Source organism: Boleophthalmus pectinirostris, unplaced genomic scaffold, assembly GCF_026225935.1.
Source record: "Boleophthalmus pectinirostris isolate CB_2022bp ecotype Guang Dong unplaced genomic scaffold, ASM2622593v1 HiC_scaffold_10, whole genome shotgun sequence".
Lineage (NCBI taxonomy): Eukaryota > Metazoa > Chordata > Actinopteri > Gobiiformes > Gobiidae > Boleophthalmus > Boleophthalmus pectinirostris.
The window spans coordinates 10,202,272-10,222,366 of NW_026570971.1; the positions used below are offsets into that span (position 1 = coordinate 10,202,272).

At 37.4% G+C, this 20,095-nt stretch overlaps 1 protein-coding gene across 1 annotated transcript in view; it reads right to left on the reverse strand.

The window, feature by feature from the left end:
- The window catches only part of uggt1 (UDP-glucose glycoprotein glucosyltransferase 1), a 61,081-nt gene extending 47,021 nt beyond the window's left edge, over positions 1 to 14,060 (reverse strand). The window contains exons 1-6 of the mRNA XM_055157643.1: positions 13,988 to 14,060; positions 12,645 to 12,783; positions 10,912 to 10,991; positions 8,547 to 8,677; positions 7,561 to 7,673; positions 4,253 to 4,427 (exon numbers count right to left, since the gene is read on the reverse strand). Of these exons, the coding sequence (XP_055013618.1) occupies positions 4,253 to 4,427; positions 7,561 to 7,673; positions 8,547 to 8,677; positions 10,912 to 10,991; positions 12,645 to 12,775 (630 nt within the window). The 5' untranslated portion in view covers positions 12,776 to 12,783; positions 13,988 to 14,060. The remainder of the gene's footprint in view (positions 1 to 4,252; positions 4,428 to 7,560; positions 7,674 to 8,546; positions 8,678 to 10,911; positions 10,992 to 12,644; positions 12,784 to 13,987) is intronic.
- Positions 14,061 to 20,095: the final 6,035 nt, after the last annotated feature.

Genomic DNA, 20,095 nt, shown 5'->3' on the forward strand with positions numbered 1-20,095 from the left:
CCTGGTTTAGTCTGGGGTTAGTCTTTGTTTAGTCCCATTTAATCGTGGTTTAATCTTGATTTAGTCTTGGGTTTAGTCTGGTTTAGTACAGTGCAGTTAACCAGGCTATGAAAGATTGATGTGTGTGACTCTGTGGAAAGGTCTGTGGAGAGGCAAGCTTGCTCACAGTAAAAAAGTATGTCAAGATATTTTAGCAATAAAACCACCTGTTAGTTTGATGCCAGATTGTAGCATATCCAAGAAAACAATCAAGTTAAATAGAGCACCGTTAATTCAAAAATACATGCACATATTAATAAGTAATGGTAGAAACTGCTGTAGAGAGACAATATCTACTGTAACAGTTGATGATTAGTCGACTAATCAATAAATGATCATTAAGAATTGCATCGATTATGTTCACTATTAATTGACAAACAATAGGTTGCTGTGCATAGTGTAGCGTAAGGAGCTGCGTCTGACACAAACACTGGAGTTGCAGCCTCACAGTCCCACGTTTGGGCTCTGGTTCCTCCTTGGAGACACGGTTCCACTCAGTGAGTGTGGTTACAGCACATCAGTGTCCCGGGTATGATCGGGTTTTTGAGTATCCCGGTTTCATCATGGTGCAAGTACACGCAGTATCCCGGTTACTGCAACATAAAGAGTTGCGCTAAACCTGCACACGTATGATCTCTGAAAACATGAACCATCTCCAAAACGATATATGCAAAGAACAGACTCACCATTAGCAACATCCCTCTGTCACAGAAAGAACTCATATATTCCACTGAGTCGTGTCCTTTAGTCCGACAGAAGCTGAACCGTATCAGTGCACAAGAGCTGTTTTTTCTTTCGCTTAGTTTATGCAAATGAGCCATGCAGTTTTAAGTTTTGTTTCTGTAAAACTTGTGCAAAGCTGCATTAAACACATTATAATGTCAAACGGCTGATATGGCTCTATAGAGGTTATGGTTTATATGTCATAAAATTGTGTTTATTTATGCAGATTAGTAGTGCAAATAGTAATAATATTGATGATAACTTTAATTTAAAAAAACGTTAATGATTAATCAAAAATCGATCATTAATTCTACTGATGATCGATTAATCGAATGCCCATCCCTAGTTATAGCAAGACAATATCTACTGTAGTAGTATAAGCCTATGTGGAAGTAACTCGTGTTGTAACAGCAGTAGTTGCAGCAGCAGTAATAGTAGTCAAGTTGCCAAGTCCACTTATTTGGGCTTCGTTTTTTGGAAATCACTTGCCAATTTTGAGTTGTTTTTTACTTAGACTGACTCCTGAGGCACTTTCATGTCATAAAAGTAATTTGAAGCCTTTTCTTCAGTTCTGTTTTGTGTTAATAAACCCAATAATGAGTGAAATGCAACCTGTTAATCTTTTAAATGTGATAATTATGTTAAATATGTGTTTTTAAAATATGCGCATCTCATTAGTGCTCCGTTTGTTTATGTCGGGCTTTTTTTTAACCCCAAAAAACTTGTTGCTCTTTGAAAATCTGGCTACCTTACCCTGTTAGATGTAGCAGTATTAGTCATTGTAATAGCTGTAGTAATAGTATTAACAGTAAGAGTAACAGTAGCAGTATTATTACCAGTATTAGTACCAGTATAGGTAGCAGTAACAGTAACAATACTAGTAGCAGTATTAGTAGCAGTATTAGTAGCGGTAATAGTAGCGGTAATAGTAGCAGTAAATGTAGCAGTATAAGTAGCAGTAATAGTAGCAGCAATAGTAGCAGTAATGGTAGCAGTAATAGTAGCATTATCAGTACAAGTAGCAGTAATAGTATCAATAATAGTAGCAGTATTATTACCAACATCAGTACCTGTGGCAGTAATATTGGCAGTATTAGTATCAGTAATAGTACCAGTACTAGTACCAGTAATAGTAGCAGTATTAGTACCAGTATAAGTAGCAGTAATAGTAGCAATACTGGTAGTAGTATTAGTACCAGTATATGTAGCAGTAATAGTATCAATATCAGTACAAATACCAGTATAAGTATTAGAATAAGCAGCAGTAATAGCAGTATTAACATCAGTATAAGTAGCAGTATAAGTAGCAGCAATAGTAGCAGTACTAGTAGTAGCAGTATTAGTATTAGAAGTAGTAGTAGTAGTAGTAGTCTTCGCATTAACAACGTCCACGGTATGTGTATATTGTGCGTTCCTTTCATTAACTTCAGACATTACTTTGGCATAAACAGTACTTCTTCCACCTTTAATTGGGAAAATGTACAATTTCGCAGCACGTCTTGGTTATGGATGCAAATCACATTCAGCGACAACCTTGACACACACAAAGTCTTCCATAGTCTAAGCACACATCACTTAGGAAGTCGTCTGGAGTTACCTTTTAAACTCCCAACTACAATGAAAACCCAACGCGCGTAACCACCGGACCACTGCCCGCCACCACTGCCGAACAGATGGTGGGAATATTTTTACATAATTACGGGCTACACGCAGAATTTGAATTTGAGAGAAGCAGGAGCTGAGTCTGACATGTTAACTCGTGAAATCTCTGCTCTGAGGTGCAAATGAAGAGCTAATTTTACCCGTTCGAGAAGAGGAAATTGGTTTGCTATTTGAGAAGATGTTACATTCGTTAGGTACTTTTGAATAACATAAACTCCAGATGAGAAAAAAAAAGAGGAAAAAAAAGACTGCATTTGAATTTTGAAGAAATCTATGAAATGTATTTTGATTGACATGACAGGCAGTATATATAAGGACTTTTATTTTAAGTCAGAACTACATACTTTTTGTCCCGGTATCGGTATTTTTACCCAATGATGTGTCTAGTAACATCTTGAAGTATTAATATCTTGTAAAGTAGTCCAACTTTTTTGAAATTTGTCTTGTGATCTTGAGGTAGTTTCATACTGTAGTAGTAGCTGTAGTGAAGGTAGTAGTACTAGGAGGAATTTAAATTAATAAAGCGGTTGTCATAAAAAAAAGAAAAAAAAGAAAAGAAAAATAAATAAATAAAATAAAAAGTAAAAAATAAATAAAAAAATAAAAAGTAATAAATAAAGTAAAAATAAATAAATTAATAAAAAGTAAATAAAAGTCTCTCAATCGCCTTTTCCTGAAGAGCACCCAGCAGAAACTTACACAAACACGGTGAGAACATGCAAACTCCACAAAGTTGAACCCGGGACCTTCGTGTTGTGAGGCTGAAGCAATAACCGCAGCGCAACCATATCGTTTTGTTTATGCCTAGATTTTGAGTAATAAATTAACTACTTTGGTATGAAAAATGGAAAATAAATGAAAAAAAAATTGGAAAAACTGTCACAACTACACATGTTCAAACAAAAAAATGTGACAGATTTTTTTGTTTGAAAATTAACAGTGAAATTTTGCATTTAGCTGTTAGGCTCTGTCCACCATAGCACCAGGAAACCTTTCTTGTCTAATTTTGTCTTTAAGAGTTTTTTTTTTTTTTTGCTGAGTCATGCTAAAATTAATAAATATTTAAAGAAAACACATTGAACAAGACATTGAGCTGCGAGTGGATGTGACAACATGTTAAAAAGTAGACAAATAAAATTAATACTTGAGATGTTTGTGTCTCAGTGCTAATGCTAATGCTAATTTTCAGGCATAAATAATGAATACTACAACGCCACAAAATGAAGAATTCTACATATTCTACAGATAAAAATAACTGTTGAGTGCTTATTTTAATTAATTTGAATTTGAATAAGCCGTGTATTTTATTTATGTTTTGCAATTTTAATAAAAGTAACTGTTAGCTTTGAGAGACAGTGCGCTAACTAGCATGCTACTGTGCACAGAGCCTAGGGTGACCAGACGTCCATATTTACCCGGAACAGTACCAGTTTTGAGCCCGGTGTCCCCTGTCCCAGCAGAATTATACAAAACCAGTTACTTGACCCACTTTTATACAAGAAATGTCCCATATGACCCTCTTTTTGAACAATTTGACCCGTGCCAACAGTAAAAAGAGGCATAAACTGTAATTTGTTTAGGTAAAATACTGCTTCAAAATAACCAAAACACAAAGAAAATGTGACTATATTGGCTCACATTTTCATGAATGGGCCGAGTGCAGAAAAATTCTCCTTAATTACACACTTGCTTTACAATTTTATTATTAGTAACGGCTCCAAACCATTGTGTCCCAGTTTTTTATTTTGAAAATCTGGTCACCCTGACAGAGTCTATTCCTCTTCATGCATGTCTACACTGTATATGAGAGTGCTGCTTTGTCACTTACGGCCACATAATGCCGGAGCACGTACGCCGCCTCGCCCTTGTGGACTTTGGAGACCAGGGTTTGGTGGAGCTCGCTGAATTTTTGTCTCCCCAGCTCAGCGTACAGGATGACCACCGGGGCGTCAGGGCTGGAGCCGGGGTATCTGTGGTCGCCTTTGAACAGGTACGGCTTAGGTCTGAAATAAACGCAGCAAGAAGGGTGTTATTATTTAAAGGTGCATTGTGTAACTTTTCTGGAGGAGGGTCCGTCAAATGCTTTTCTCCAGGGAAGTGTTATAAACCTTTTTCACAACAGCCGGAAGTGTCCTGCTGTAGTGTTTGAGGAACTTTCGGTTAATGGTTTTCTGTGGTAAAATAACTGTGGAAATGTCTCGCAATGTATTCTCCACCAGCTTCATAAATCTGCCCCATCACCAAATCTCCAACCAACAAGATCAACAAAGGATAAACATGAAGAATTTATCCACAACTATCAAGGTAAGAAAGAGGAAAACGTAAAGGCGAACAGCGACGACGCATTAGTGAACTACCGAGCGAAATTAATGTTATGGTGTCCTAAAGATGTCTCGCATTCGAACTGCACAAATCTATCTATGCTAATATCGACATCATGAAACCGATTTTTAATTTTAATTATAGAATCAGTCTGAGTGAACAAGTTATTTATGGTTTATTCATGACCATAATGTTAGTTTTGCTCAGTAGTTCACTAATGCTCGTCGTTGTTCGTCTTTCAATTTTCGTCTTTCGTACCTTGATAGTTGTGGATAAATTCTTCATGTTTATACTTTGTGGACCTTGTTGGTTGAAGATTTGGTGATGGGGCAGATTTATGAAGCTGGTGGAGAATATATGAGACATTTCCACAGACATATTGCTACAGAAAATCATAAACCGGAAGTTCCTGCAAACCTACAGCAGGACACTTCCGGCCGTTGTGAAAAAGGTCTATCTCTTGTCTGGAATATTTCACAGTATGACATTAAACCTTTCTATCTTCATGAAGACAAAACCAGACCAATTCGAGGTGAAATCTGTGGAGAGGCAACCCTGCTCACAGTCAGAATTTTTTTTTTTTCTAGCTTTTTGAGCTTTAAAATCATCTGCAATTGAATAAATATAAGGCAGAGCTGATTAATGTCATACTGTGGAACATTCCAAGCAAAGCAATAACATATCCAAGGAAACAATCAAGAGAAAACAACAGAAATTTCCACAAAAAAGTTAAACAAAGCACCTTTAACAACTTTTAATATATTGCTACTTTACTACTTTTACTAGTACTACTTTAATTATTGTAAGATCATTGGAATAATGTGGTTGTATGAAGGAAGTACAGTCCACTTAAAAATACTGAAAGCCGTGTTGTTCGGGATAGTGACTGAAATGTATCTTTTATGTGGTTAAAAAAAAAATGTTAATAGACTAGAGCAAAAAGAATACATGTTTCTAATTGGATACAGCACTAGCTCAGACAAAGAAAAAAACATTTACAAAGCAGAACATTTTTCTTAGAAACAAATTCATGTAATGCCTCATTCACTCAGAAGTGGTCCAAGGACTTCTTTTGAAACCTTTTCTGCTATTTTTATTAGTGATATCGGGCAGATAATTGCACTTTTTTGCATAGCTGCTGTCTGCCCTATTATTTGAACACTTAAGTGCAAAGAGATGCAGAGATCAGTGCGCTGTAGGGCTCCAGGATCAATCATAATCGCAATTTGAATGCATTTAGCAAATTGCTGCAATTTTTGAAGTAGCATAATTTCCTCCACATACAACAAAATCTCCTGTCTGATTCTGCATAAAAGCTGCTACCCTGGAGTTTAGATCTGTACAAACCTGTTCTGAAATGTGATTCTTGTATTAGTTTGTCAGTCCATATTTCACCCTCATGATCAATTCTTCTGGACATGTTTAAAATGTGAACTTGAACAGAATCCTATTATTAAAACATAAATTGCAAATCAAATCGCAATAGCACTGCATGTCAAACAAATCACAATTATCCAAACTTACCTAGGTATCATTAAGTGTCATTAAGTATTATTAAGTATTAGGGATGTAACAATAACTAAAATATTGTGATATCGTATCGTCACAGTTCTCACAATAATATCGTGGACCATCACATTATATCAAATTACAAGTATCTTTCCTTAAATTAAGAGTTCTGGTGCAGCAATAGCTAAAAAAAGACAGAAGGAACTACATAGACCATGATCCTTTCCTCTGTTTCACAAGAAGAAATAACAGTTCTAAGCAATTTAAGTCTTAGTTCTTTGGATTAAGTCTTGTCAAGGCATTTTCAGAGGAAAAAGTAGCATATTCACAGTTTTAGCTGTTTAGACACCACAAAATATCACAAGAAATATCGGACCGTGAGATGTATATCGTGAAAATATCGCACAGAGAGATTTGGGTATTGTTATCGTGAACTTTCCCACACAATAAATATCATACTATGAGGTTCATACCGTGACAATATGGTATCATGAGACTGGGATATCGTTACACCCCTATTAAGTATCTTTAAGAAGTGGCCGATACGATACATAGGCCACAATATGATACATATCTTGATACGGTGCACTTTCGGTTCGATATGATATACTTCAAATCGATATGATTCATTAAAAAATAATGGCTGTGATACAAAAAGTCTTTGTTAAACCACATCTTGTGCAAAGTTAATATGAAAGGCACACATTTTAAATCATCAAAACAGTGAATATGTCAAATGTGTTGCATAAACGAGTTTCCTTCCTCTAATCAAGCAACAAAACTGTAGCGCTGTAACAAAATGATTTAGTAAAATATACCAAAAAATACTCAGAAGTCATAGGAAAGATGCTGGTGCCAGGTTAAAGCATGAATATTTATTTACACCTGTAGTCCCTGAGGTGGAAAGACTAAAATACAGATTCATTGTCTATAAATAAATTGACTAAAAATAAATTAAAACAGATATTACTTAGGGTTACAGTGTTGAAATTCTATCATACTGTATAGATGTTAACTAATTATAGTAGTTTCACATCATGTTATTTGCCGAAAATAATTAAAATCAGTCCTTCCCATATTGGCTTCAAAATATTGACAGAGCTCTAGGGCCATAGGCAGTTCTCGATTTTAAAAAACAGTATCAGCGCTGGCCATGAAAAAAAATAAGAATTTCAATACCACAGCTACAGAAACACACATCATTTGGGGCGGAATGCTGTAGACTAAATAATTGATTCCCCCACAGCATGTCAGCTCAAATCAAAACTACTCAAACTAGTGTGTAGTAAACATGTCCTCTGGTACCTCTCAGACGCAGTTTTCAGCAGATCTCCTAAACTTTCAGTATCACACGTCTTCACTCCGTGGACGCTGAAAAATGCTGAACAGCCAGCGGGAGGCGGCTCATTGGAAGCTATCTGCAAAACAGGAAGCCAAGATGTTTGTATTAACAATTCAACTTTTTAGAGCAGTTTATCCCTAACACTGGACCTGGAAATTTTAGAATATGTCTGGGTAAATAGGGATAAATATGGACAAACTAAAACTAAAATGGGACTTAAAAGGTTGACTGTTTTTTGGCTTGTGGAAGAAAAAAAACATCTAAAAAACGTTTAAATGGAGTTCAAAAGCTACAGATAAGCTATAGAGACATTATTTATTTAAAATGTTGTTATTATTTTATATTATGTTTGTTTTGGATTCAATGTTTAAGCAAAACTATTATTAAACATTTATTTTAATAAGAAAAGGTTTAACATTACATATCTCGAAAGAAGAGAAAACAGCAGATGCTGTTGAAATCTTTCATTAAATATTTAGTTTGATCCACGACTTAGTCACAGTTTTTAATTTTGGCCTTCTGTGAATATGAGTTTGACACCCTGCGGTAGAGGATCCGCTACCTGCCTGTCTCTATGGAGATGTTATTGTTATTGCTGGAATGTTCCACAATATTGCATTAAACAAAGAGATTATTTTAATGCCATAGCGGGAAACATTTTCCGGAAAAACTATAACATCTCCACGGAAACAAGAAGGTGGTGGAGTCTCTACCAGGAAAGTTACAGAGTTGTTGTGGGTGTTGCTTACGCTTTTGTGTTTTGTTAAATCTTGATTATTGTATTTTTTTGTTGATGAGTGTGAACTAATCAGGTGTAATAAAAAAGTTTAAAGCAGGATTTTAGCAGGACTAAATCAGGACTGTTCAAAAATAATCCAGTACTATAAACCCCGAGTATGACAGGACTAAAACTGGGGTATAAAAACACTATATTAAAACATTTGCTTACTTGTTGAAATGAGTGTATGGTAGCAGAGTAGACTCTCAGGGACAAGGCAAACTTCAGCATGTTGATTTGGACGGAGCTGAGCAGGGCACCAGCTTTCTTCACAATCAGCTCATAGTAGGCCTGGTCTGTGTCTGCGCACAAACAAAAACATGCATTTATTCTTAAAGGATCTGTACCTGATTTCAAAACCATGTTATATGGAGCTCAAGAGTGAACGCACACCCCATGGAAGTAAGTTTTTTTTTCCCCATAGACATTCATAATTAAAAGTTTGAAAGCTTGACAAATCAGGACTAATCTAATGAATGACCACAAGACCTATAATTTCTTTTAAAATCTGCTTCTAAAACTTTATAAACTACGCTGTTATTAAAACATTTCATGGAATCCTGTGTTTTAAATGTGCTTTTTAAACTTCCATGTAGCGAGTCAACCTCTGCGTTGTCTTTTAACTCTTAACATTTGAATTTTTTGTTAAAGTCTATGAGAAAAATTAATGCAAATTTTACTTTTGAAACCAGAGCAGACTTCAAAGTTGGAAGGACTTTTGACCTCCATTACACCATGACACAGAAACTACTGTCTGGGATAGTGTCCTGCAGTTTGTTCCTCATAGTTCTCCAATCTCCTATACTATTATTTGCGCTATTGTCACTCTTGAAAAAGCACCATGACTGCAAATCAAGTGTCTGGGACAGTGTCAGGGAGTTGTTTCTCATGATACTGGTGAAAAGGTGACCCTGTCAGTTGCATCTCTATAAGTTATTACCTGAGAAAATGCTATGTAAAATGATTAAATTATAGTTTACAACCTGATTTATTTTCGTATTTATCAGCTTCTTCCGTACAATGCATAATGTAAAGAGCACATCTTGAGAAGAATACATTAAAGTGAGACTAAAAACTTACACTCCACCGACAACCATAGTTCAGTTAGAGCTGCTAAACTGGGCAGAACCTGGAGAGGACTAAGGCTATGTTTATATGATGATGGTCTGAACAGAAGAATCAAAAGTGGCCTCGCGTTTAGACGAGAGTTTTCAGGAGGAAATCTGCGTGCATATGGTGACGCAAAAGTGTGTGGAATTCGATTGGGTATGCTTGTACTTAAAGCAACAAGGGCATCTTTCTTTGGACATAAGGAAGTTTTCACGCCACGCATTTTCATCAGCTACTCCTTCCATAAAGTTGTCCCACTAACGACTAACTAACTGGTTCTCCAGGTCTCGTCCATATCCGTCTGGCTCGCCTGCGACGAACTGGTGCATCCAGGATTTGACAGAGGTGATTGCAGATCCTTCTCTTTTCACTAATAGTATCTCTGCATATTCTGTACATTTGTTGGGATGCCTCCTGTAAGTTTATAAGAGCTGCCAGAGCAACTTGAAGGTCCGACACATGGAAATGATCCGACATGTTTGTTTCTGTGTACTGTATGTATGTGACGTAAACACGTATGTGACGTAAACACGTATGTGACGTAAACACGTATGTGACGTAAACACGTATGACGTAACACGTATGTGACGTAAACACGTATGTGACGTAAACACGTATGTGACGTAAACACGTATGCGACGTGAGCAGATCTGACCAGAGTTTTGTGTCTTGGGCAGTGTAGACAGAAACGCTACAGTGGAGCATATTCATTTTGGAGATTTTTGTGTTTTAAGCCCCCAAAAACGTTGTTACCGTCTAAACGAAAGGCACTTCCGATAACATATTCTGTTATTTTCACCTGCAAGCATTCTTATGTAAACAAGAAGATAAAGGGAGGGGAAGGGGCGGGGTCTGTACATATGAGGAACAACACTGTGATTGGTCTAACAGGTCTCCACATTGTAAATTCTGTCCCTCCAGCCAAGTGTTTGTATCAGAAAGAACTGGCTGTAATCAGAGCAGTCATGTGTGATATCACCAACTCCTTGAAATTACAGAGGCCACTGAAGGCAGCACACTTAGATTTAGGCATTTTGAACCAGAAAGCTGCAGATTTACCTAGTTTGCACTAAAGTTGCCAATGAATGACTAGGAAGAGTAGATATGCTATTAAAACACCATTTACACAGTGTAGAAACAAAGAAAGTGGATTTAATGTTTAGTCAAAATTTAAAATCAATTTCATTCTGCCTTGTACAGCAGAAAAACAAACAGTCCTACAGCTGTTGTTTATGATGGGCAAAACAAACATGAATAAAGCAAAACACCGTGCGCTTTGGGTCTGGTCTCGTTAGCTGTTAGTGCTTACACGAGACTCTGGACAAAACCCTGACACTGCAGGCGCTGCCAGGAGGGAGCACACACATCTCAAATTCAGCACAATGAAAAGCGCTTTTTTTTTTTTTTTACTTTAGCTGGGACCTACCGTCATGCACGCCCTCGATGTTCTCATTAGCCTCCACAAAGTCCCAGAACTTCTCCTGGCTCTCCTCTGCCAGGAACTCACTGAGGACAAAGAAGGGAGAGGTGAGAAGGGTAGAAAAGCACACATCTTGTAAAATGTATCATTGTTTTCAGCTTTCAGGGTTTTAATGCATTATTTATTTCAGCTTTAACCAAACAGAATATAATGACTTTGCCTTTTAAGTTTATGTTAGGGCTGTGACAACAATTACTATATGAACTTATCAGGAACAATCATTTTTGGGGTGTCAGTATTTATGGTGACGTCTTTTTCTTTGTACTAGTGGGGAACATTTTGTTATTTTTCTGTTCTAGGACAAGGTTTGACCTGTATAGAGTTAAATAAATTACCTCTGTAACTCATGAAGTGTCTTATTTATTTATTGCAGCTCATGCTCATTAATAATATGGACGCATGATCCAGTTTTTTCAGTTCCAATGCCAATTCCCATACTATAGCTTTAAGCATCTGTCAATAACTGATATCTACTGACGTGCAGAGACTGAAGACAGTATTTATTTCGTTTAAAACAAAAATAAAATACGACAAAACTGACCCAAATGTGTTATGTATTTGTTAGTTATCCCTCAAGTAACTACAGCCCAACTTTGTGTAAATAAAAGTACAAAGTGAGTGCTGTGAGACTTTTTGAAATCATTACAACCAGTAAATAGTCTTATTCAATCAGGATATGGAATAAACCAAAACTCTGAAGCTCATTATTTTCAGTTTCGGTGCCGATATCCAATACAAGTATCATATTGTGCATCTCAAATTAATAATACTCTACAGATTAGGATTTAGGGGGCGGTTCCTGCTTTACAGTGATTGTTTCAGTGGCATAATGGCACTCAGTATCATTGTTTATCTTTATTTTCTTTAGCATACTTCAGCATCGTACTTCAAAATGGTATAGTGACAGGTCTAATTAATGTGATATACACATGGATATCAATCTCATTTTAATAATTTAAATCCATAATGCACATTAGTATTATAGTCAGTGGTGATCTATCACTCATTCACTCTGTGGTAACAAGCTGCACTGGAGAGGACTGACAGACATCTGCTCCACTTAAATGTCCTCCCTCAATAAAAAATAAGCCTTATCTGAAAGTAATCTCAACCAACAGAGGTGTGGCTGCCACAGGCAAACATTAATATATTAAATACATAACTGCAGGATACACTGCAAAAACTAAAATCTAGCAAAGATAAGATTACTTAATTACTTAAGAGTAAATTTCACTTGGCAAGTAAAATTATCTACCAATGGAACAAGGACAGTAGTTCAAATGTGTTAAAATATGAAAGTACATCTTACTACACTTAAGATAAGAAAAACAACAACTCTTTGCACTTAAAATAATAAACTAGATCTAATGGTGCTTGAATGGAGAAAAACATACTTATTCCGTTGGTAGACAGTTTTATTTATTTTACTTGTTGAAGCTGAATCAGATCAAATAAAGTCAAACGTTTTTAATTTAAATCATTTTACCTTATCTAAATTTTGCTTTTTGTCGTGTAAAAACAAAGTTCTCCAGTCAATGACAAAAGCATTAAGTTAATATTGTAATAATGTGTAAGAAATGTCTTAAAAGCTACTTTTCACATCAACTGTAACATTTTATTTTTAATAGTATTACTTCAGCAACCCTGAAGGCACGTTAGATTACAGCAGACATATATACCTGGCTTCCAGTAGGAGCGGTGTCTCTGTCCATTTGGTGGTCAGTGTGGTGGTGACCCCTTTAGAGTCCACACTCCCAGATGTCTCACAGAGCAGGGACAGAAGCAGGACACAAGTGAGCCACATCCTCATGGTAAAGGCTGGAAGGTAGAGACATGGACCAATCAAACACTACAGAACACTGCCATAAGGAAAGTTTAACACTGCAGAAAATACCCTTGACACAAAAAATTACTAGTATTTTTAAAGTTTTTATTTCCTCAATGACAATTTATGGTCAATATTGATTTCCTGAGCATAAACAATCCATATTTTTAATCAATGTCATTTAAATAAAGTGACCAGAATTTCAAATAAAAACTGGGATACTCTTGGTTTTGTGGTGGTTTTGGTAATAATTAAACTTTGAAACGAGTAATTAAGGAGAATTGCTCTGCACTTGGCTCATTCATGACAAACATGAGTCAGTATAGTCACATTTTTTGTGTTTTGGTCATTTTTAAGCAGCTTTTCAACATTTTACCTCAACAAATGTCAATGTATGCCTCTCTTTACTGTTGTCAGGTGTCAAATTGGTCAAAAATAGGGACACCTGGGACATTTCTTGTATAAAACTGAGACAAATCAATGGTTTTGGATAAATCTGCTGGGACAGGGGACACAGGGCTCAAAACTGGGACTGTCCCACGGAAATAAGAACGTCTGGTCACCTAACATTTAACACACAAATAATGTCAAAGCTCTCCAAAATCTGAAACATGCTTTTCCTGACAGAGAACTGATCATTGACAATGTGTGGATGAAATTGCGTTTATTTGTCTACAGTTCAACGTGAAGACTAAGAACTATTGACTGTTTCCAATAGTTTAACAAGAAGACTAAGAATTTGACACCAAGACTCCAACTGGATCATCCAATAGAAAGTTTCAGCGTGTCTTCTCTGTCCAATCAGCGCAAAGTTTGGACTCACCGCACAACTGCTATGCCAGTCCTGCTACCTGTCATCAGCGCACTGGACAACCATTTAAACAACATTTCTTGATATTTATGAGCAGCTTTCGGGCTTTGCATATGCCCTGTTATTGCCCCATTCGTATAAAATGTCTCTAAACAGTAAACAGACTAATCTGAGTTCATTTCAGTGCACTTTCACATTGATGCTAGAACAGGAGCTAGGCTAACACGGCTAGCTAGTTTCAATGGTCCTGAGGGAAAACATCAGATTTATCACATTTGCAGGCTTGATTTTCTGCTATGTGAAGCGGATACACGTGACACGACCGGATACATTAGAAAACGCGTATTTGTTGAGTCAGATCGGAGAAAATAGATGATATATCTCACCGAAGCCGGCTCCGGTGCTTCCTGCTTTGACGATCCGCGGAGTGCAGGGGGCGGGTCCTCACGGACACTTTAGACGCCCAAAAGTTTCGCCTGAACAAAATTATACTGTAATTTATAAAAACATGGATAATGTAAGAGGGTTATTAGATTTTAAAGGAAGTGTCTAAAGAACAGAGTAATCATTTGTGATATTACTATGTCAAATACGTTAATGTGACTGATTACTGATTTTTTTTTTTTTTTATAATAAAACTAACCTAAAAACAATAATATACATATAATGTATATGATGTGCATAAGTTGCAGTAGTATATATGACATATATGCATACTAATGGCTTGTGGGAGGAAGATGTTCATCAGTCTGGTGGTTGTGCCTCTGATGCTCCGTAATCATTTGCCTGATGGCAGCAGTTCAAAGTATTTGTGTAGAGCGTGAGATTGACAGTGTTCAGTGCCCTGCTCCTGCAGTGGCTCCAGAAAAGTTCTTGGACAGAGGGGAGGGAAACTCCGATTACCCCCTCAGCTCCCCAAACTATCCTCTGCAGGGTTTTTTTGTCTGACATGCTGCCGCTGGAGTACCATGTTGCGATGCAGTATGCCAGAACACTCCACCACCATATCTCTGTAGAAGGTCCTGAAGATGTTGGTTGGGAGAGAGGCTTCTTTCAGTTTCCTCAGGAAATGCAGTCTCTGCTGGGCCTGATCCCTAAGGTGTTCTTGCTCCAGGTCAGGTCCTGTGAAATCAGCACTCCCAGGACTATGATGTTCTCCACTCATTCCACTGGGCAGCCGCTGATGTTGAGAGGAACGTATTTAGGCCGCGACCTCCAGAAATCAATCATCAGCTCCTTAATTTTATTTACATTAAGTGAATCAGTGTGGCACTTTCTGAAGCTTTCTGGAGCAGTGGGACCCATCTCCAAATCTTGAGCTCTTGGCCTGGACTCCCTTAGCTGGAGGATTTTACCCTCTGTGTATAATCTTTTCACCATGGAGACGTTTTTGTTGTGCCGATGATGTTCTTCAGAATGGAATTTTTAGGCCTGTTTATCTTGTCTAATACTTTAAAATTATAGTCAGTTATGAGCAATAAAAACACTTGTAAATAATAAACCTTAGAAAAAATTGTGTTTAAAGGTCCTATATATTATATAATTTATATATTATTTATATTATTGTATATATAAAATTAATTACAATTTTTTTTTTAATTACTAGGGGCGACAGTTCAGCTCAGTTAGTAGAGCATTTGTTCTCTCATCCAACAAGTCCTGCTCTTGACATAAAAATCAAATCCACTGACTCACATGTTGGCGGTGCGATTCCAGCTCCCACAGATGAATGCTGTCATTGTGTCTTTGGGCAAGACACTTACCCTACCTATCTTACCCCCAGTGTGAGCATACACTGGTGTGTGAATGTATGGGTGAGTGGTGAGTGGATGAGCTTGAAAGTGGAAAACACGTATAAACACGTGTACATTTTTATACAGTGTATAAAAATGTGACCATTTACCAAAATTGACTATTGTGAGGACAAAAACATGTCTGGAGTTGTGTTTTGTTTCATTCATACATGTCTAAGTAACCTTTCTGCATCTCCAAAGCTCAAAATGCTCTGTTCAACCTTGTGATGTCATGAAGTGCTGGGCATTACACACCTTGCCATAACTGGAAATCTTAGAAACTCTCTCCCCATTGATTCAATAATCTGAAAGTGCACAACTGTGAATATTGTAAATAATGTCTGTAAATAACACCACAACTAAGCACTACAAGCTCTGTGTGGTTGTTTCATTAAATACCCCATTTTCCTCCAAGTTGAACCATGGTCTTCTGAACTAGCCTGAACTAACTACTACTGCTATTGCTACTCATATTGCTATTACTACTACTGCTACTACTACTGCTACTACTGCTACTACTACTACCACTACTACTACTACTACTATTATAGCTCCTGTCCATTTCTAATCCATATTGCTGCATTGTACTGGTTCACTACTATTCATCAGATGGTGTCACTTCGTAGAAACCGTCTGACCTTGCAGCATTAGGATTCATTCGCTCGACAGTAGGCGGGTACTTTTTATCATTTAACCAATCGCTGCTGTTTGGTCGTGACGTATGTAATGCGCCGCTAACGGGGCTAATGGGTATATTAAGCTTTTCCTAAATCCCATAGGAAGAAGGGCAATAACGTCTTTTCTCTTGATAAAATTCACCAGATATTCTCTTTGTTTTGGCTTTAAATCCTCGATCTCGGGAATTGTTGCCAACACAGAATATATAACTCTTTGCTGATTGGCTGCTGCCCGAACTCGCACTTCCAAGGATTTTGCGAACCGTCTAGTGCAGCGGTGGGTAAACTACGGCCCGGGGGTCATATGCGGTCCTTTAATCTTTTTAATCCGGCCTGCCTAACTTGAATAATAATTATAATTTCTGATGTTTTAAAAGTTATTTCAATAAATAATAAATACCATGGGATTTGAAAGACAGATATTTTGTTGTAATGCTATGTTTTATTATGGGATATTTCAGATATTTCAATAACATGGGATATGTTTTCTATCATATTCCATGTAATTTTTTTCTTTTATGAGGTGGATTACCAAAAAACTCCATCCATCTGCTCCTGGTCCAGCCCTTCCGTCAAATTTTAGAAGCTTTTGTGGCTCACGAGTCAAAAAGTTTGCCCATCCCTGGTTTAGTGTATTCCAATTCCTGACCTAGTCGCTGGAGAGAAATGAAATTGAGCGGAGCCACCAGGTGGACATGCTTGGACATGCTATAGTAGTTTTCACGTTAACAGCACCTTTTACCTTTTGTTCATTAGAGATTGGCAATTCCAGGGTTTAAATCTTTCAACTGGGAATGTGAGCCCTTTAATGCTGCACTATGGAACAATCTAGGTCAATCAGCCAACATTTCCATGGCGACAAGCAAGCAGCAGAGCACCTTTAAGATTTCCCTTTTGATAACAATTATTGACTGACCTTGACTGATTGACTGTTTCAGACAAAATTAAAGAGGAGCAAACACATTGTCCTATTTAAACCAATGACAATTTACTATTTTTACTTTTCCATTTCCACACTCGACTGGCCAAACGAACACGGACAGCTGACTCTCTGCGGCGTGATAGACCGTTGATTTAACATAACATCCAAACAGCCACATTAATTATCCTGTTGACTTTGACCTTCCAAATACATACAGACCCCCTCCCATGTGTAACGCACTTGATAGCTTGTCACTATTTCCGTACTTAAACCAATATGGCCTCCCCCCGCACGCCCGCCCGCACCCACCCCGCACTCTTCATCTGCCACCGTCTGACGTGCACAGATGAATTATGGGACCGTGTTGTCATCTCCTCTTGGGTCATATTTGAGATATTAACCCAGGCGTGGTCCCTCTCCCCGTCCTGTCGCCGTGTCAGCCATTTTGGAGGTCGAAATGGCGCGGCGGGGGACCACATCGACCTCAATTAAACTTGCATTAATATTAATACATTTTTGGCGTTTCACGTGAGTTGCCTCTAATTAAATGTGTCCCCGGGTGTATAATGGGGGTCAGTGCGGGTCCGGTGTGAAGCTAATTGACTACATTACCCAGGGTGCAATGGGGCGGTTCGGGAACAGGCTTAAATACCGCTGCAGAAGAAGGGGAAGTGGTAGTTACCTTGGCCTGGTTAAGTTAGTTCATCGGGGTCAAGTCTTTTCGAAGTCTGCACAGTTCCCTTGTGAATATCTGGGTTCGTGATAGCTTAGAAACAGACTCTGAGCGTTTTTCCATTGCGTATTTCCTCCACAAACAACAAAATGTCATGTGTTATTTCCAGTGGTAGAAGGTAATGAAGTAATAGTAGTAAAGTACAAAACAATTTAGGTATCTGTACTTTACTTAAGTCGATTTTAAAATGGATACTTTTTACTTTTACTTCTCTAGGCATCTGTACTTTTCTACTTTCTTTTTGAACAGGAATGAAACGTAAAAGTGTTTGTTATTATTATTTGAGACCTGCTGAATAGTCTGAGGGTTTGTTTTTAACACGTTTGTAGTTTGAGCAAATACAAATATACAAATAAAAAAAGATAGAAATAACAAAAACAGCACAAATCTGTATCAAAATCACTACTTTTAAAGCTCTATTAGCTCTCAAAATTTAAATTTTTACTCTTTAAGTACATTTTTAAACAGATACTTCACTTGTGTAGATTTTTTTCATGTGATACTTTTACATTTGCTTCAGTATTTTTTGCTCCTGTATCTGTAGTTTTACTTAAGTAACAAAACTGAATACGTCTTCCAAGTTCAAATTTCAGACTTTTTGTCAATTCTTTTAGTTGTGTTTCAGATGTGAACTTTGAACACATTCCTTTTATTTTAACATGGCAGAACCTAAATTGCCTCAGAATCATTGGTCAGCTTGCCTAAAGTTGACAATAGCCATGCCGCTAATTTATCGTTTCAAAATGTGCCACTCCTCTAACAATAATTAAGCTTATGTCACTTTTGGCTTCATTATACTTCCTTAATGAAAAAAAAAAGTAATGTAAAATGTAAAATGTAAAAATGTTAGTCTTGCTTTTAAATGTACTTGTTTTGAAACCGTTTTATATTGTGTTTATCCAGCCTGCTAGAGGGCACTAGTCGTGATTGTGATAAAATATATCAGGATGGTTTCGATCTGAAACCATCCTCTCATTTCCAGCCCTTTGAGTGGCAGTATGAGTAAGTTTTTATGTTAAAAATGAATGTTGACAAGTATATTTGGAGCACTTTGTTAAAGTTGGTGGCATTTTTATTTCGTCACTACCTCCCCGAGTCGGGAGTGGGTAATTTGCGTGCTTGCTGCCTTCCTTGGATGTGGTAGCCGTTTCTCAGGCTCCCTCTCCGTAATCGAACCCTGATTCCCCGTTACCCGTGGTCACCATGGTAGGCATAGAAAGTACCATCAAAAGTTGATAGGGCAGACATTCGAATGACACTTCGCCGCCACGAGGGCCAGTGATCGGCTCGAGGTTATCTAGAGTCACCAAAGCGGGGAGCCCCGAGAGGCAACCCCGCATGGGTTTTGGGTCTGATAAATGCACGCATCCCTGGAGGTCAGCGCCCATTAATATTTTATTTAGTCTCCATCTGTTTTTAGCTCTCTATTTATATATTTACTATAACCTTTAGGAGCTTTATGTTTATGTTTTATTGTTGTATATATGCATGAAATAATGGGGGGGGGGGCCTGTTATTTTTTAATATTGTAAAAAAAAAAAATTCTGTTGCATGTGAAGCACTTTGTGCTACATTTCAAATGTATGAAAAGTGCTATACAAATAAAGTTTGATTGATTGATTGATTTTTAGACGTTATTTGAGATGTTCCAATAGAGGTTATGGAGCCTATTTATGTGTATTACATCTCAGCTAATTAAACTGTTTAATTTTCTATATAGTAACTTTAATGTAAACCATTGATTTTACTGCCTTCTGAATACTTTTTTGTATTTTTGTTGCAGTTTCACACTTTTTTGCATTAAATCCTGTTCAAAGACAACACCTGCCTGTTCCTTGGAGGAAATAATGCATAAGAGAGTTTAGCTGGCTGTGAATCTCAATTAGGACACGGAGTCACGTTGGGTGCAACAGTACAGTACTACTATTGTGCAAAACTGACCTCTTTGCACTTTTAACCAATGTTTTAATGTCATAACTGTAGTTGTATTTTTGCCTCATTCACACTTGCTTCATTGATCTTCTGCAAATCTAAGGACATCTTCTCTTTGGGCTCAGACATCACTTTGTTTCAATTTTCCCCAGATTCTTACGTCACAGGTATAGTCAAATTTTTTATAGCGCTTTTCCACCTTCAAGGCACTCAAAGCTTTACATCAAGTGATTAAGGTGTGTTAAGTATCTTGCCCAAGGACACAACAACAGCATTCATGTGTGGGAGCTGGAATCGCACCGCCAACCTGCTCGCTACTCAATGATGTTTACGTCAAGAGCGGGATTGGTAGGTGGACAAAAGTATGGATGAAGTGCACAATACAAAACAATAAGCTTTGAACTGTTGATCTTATGGTTCACGGGCGAAAACTGAAC